This window comes from Cricetulus griseus, chromosome 8, assembly GCF_003668045.3.
Source record: "Cricetulus griseus strain 17A/GY chromosome 8, alternate assembly CriGri-PICRH-1.0, whole genome shotgun sequence".
NCBI classification, from domain to species: domain Eukaryota; kingdom Metazoa; phylum Chordata; class Mammalia; order Rodentia; family Cricetidae; genus Cricetulus; species Cricetulus griseus.
Genome location: NC_048601.1, coordinates 60,166,452 through 60,168,388, shown reverse-complemented (window position 1 = coordinate 60,168,388; position 1,937 = coordinate 60,166,452). Strand labels below are relative to the sequence as shown.

Here is a 1,937-nt window from a genome sequence, read left to right as displayed (position 1 = left end):
ATATGTGCACATAAGTGTGTATGTGGGTGCAGTTGGGTGTCCGTGGTATAGGCATGGGTGGTTGTATATATATAACAGGCAGAGATGTGATAGAAGATAGACTGGGGAAGAAAGGATATCTGGAAAAGGAAGGAGAAATCGCAAAGGTTAGTGCATATGGTCAAAATATATGATATATTAGAAAAACATTAGTTTTAAGAAAAAGTGTACAAAGAATTTAAATCAATAAACGATTTTAAGGGGCAACAAGATGACTCACATGCCTAAGACACTTGATAGTAAGCCTGATGTCAAACCTGATGTTGAACCCCAGAACCAAAATGTCAAAGAGATAGTCAAGTCTAAGCTGTCTTCTGACTTCCACAACTCTGGCATGTCACACGTACACCCAGAGAGAAAAATGCACACTCACATGAACACAGAAAATGTACTTAATTAACTAATAGTAAAAAGTAAAAGAAAAGATAGGAAAAAAGGACACTGGTAAGGATGTAGTAATAAAGCCCTCTAGAAACTAGAAAAACAGAAGGGATCACTCTTTCCTAGAACTTTCAAACAGAAATACAGTTTTTCATCATCACTTTAGTCCAAAGAGTCTTAAGATGGACATCAGAACTCCAGAACAACAAAAGCTAAATCTCTCATATTCAAGCAACAAAGTTTGTGATACTGAGTTACAGGAGGAATAGAAAGATAATATTGACTTCTCCTTTACATTTTTGGTAAAAGATTTCCATACCAAACAATAGAAATATTGATCCCACTATTTTGCCTGCTTCTGAAAGCCTTTTCATCGTGCTTCAGATACACTGGCTTCAGGCAAAAGGGGGAAGTGTGCAGGTCTGGGTCTGTGTGGGATGCAGGCAGCTGGTGAGACTCTAGGAGGAAGTTTTTGATAGAGGTTGAATCACTGTGGGGAGGATTGTAATAATACTGCATACAGTAGTAATCTGCCCGGTCTTCAGCCTGTACACTGCTGATGGTGAGAGTGAAATCTGTCCCAGACCCACTGCCTATGAATCGATCAGGGACCCCAGTGTTCCGAGTGGATGCCCAGGAGATCAGAAGTATAGGTGCTTGCCTTGGTTTCTGCTGGTACCAGGCCAAGTAGTTCTTCTTGTTTTCACTGTATAAAAGATTCTGACTGGACTTGCAGCTGATAGTGACCTTCTCTCCTACCGGCTCAGACAGAAAGGATGGAGACTGGGTCATCACAACATCTGCACAGGCACCTGCAAACAGGAATATATGATGAAGATGTATAATATACAAACACAGTACAGTAAAAGTCAAAATTTGTTGTTTAATATTCTTGTAATGTAATATTGTCAGTGTATATTTTACACAATACTTTAAGAAGACATATTGTGTCCTAGCACACATTGTAAATTTCTTACATGCAAAGAAGTGACCTGAAAAAGATTATATTACTGCTAAATTTCTCACCAGACACCCAGAGCAGCAGGCACATGAGGACTTGGGTCTGTGATTCCATCTCTATCACCCTGCCTGTTTGATAAAACTCTCTTCTTACTACAAAGACCTGGTTTATAAATACTGCACTGCTGGTTTGAGCTGCAGGGCCACATGCAAAGCAGTCATCATATATATAAGGAAATGTACAGGCAGTGTGAGTGACTGGCTGGTGTCAATCAACAGGCAAAAATACCCTCACAGGGAGAGTAAGCAATCACTGAAACATATCAGCTTACAGCTCTCAAGGATAAATCTACTAGGTGCTCTAATCACAACTTTGGGTTATTAGGAAAGCTATCTCAGACTACCAGTATTAGGGATATGACAAAATAGTTAAGAAATTCAGAACAACAAAAGAGACTTAGAGTAAGAAAACATGCAATAAAAGAAAGGAAGGGTGGAGAAAGAAAGAGAGGGAAAGTCAGAGAGCAACAGAAACAGACAGAAAAAGAAATTATTGA

General features: G+C 39.2%; 1 gene segment (V, D, J or C); it reads right to left on the bottom strand.

The window, feature by feature from the left end:
* Positions 1–711: 711 nt before the first annotated feature.
* On the bottom strand, positions 712–1,495 carry LOC113838220. The segment is given in 2 exon segments: positions 712–1,232; positions 1,432–1,495. Coding segments are annotated over 2 exon segments (585 nt in total).
* Between the last annotated feature and the right edge of the window lie 442 nt (positions 1,496–1,937).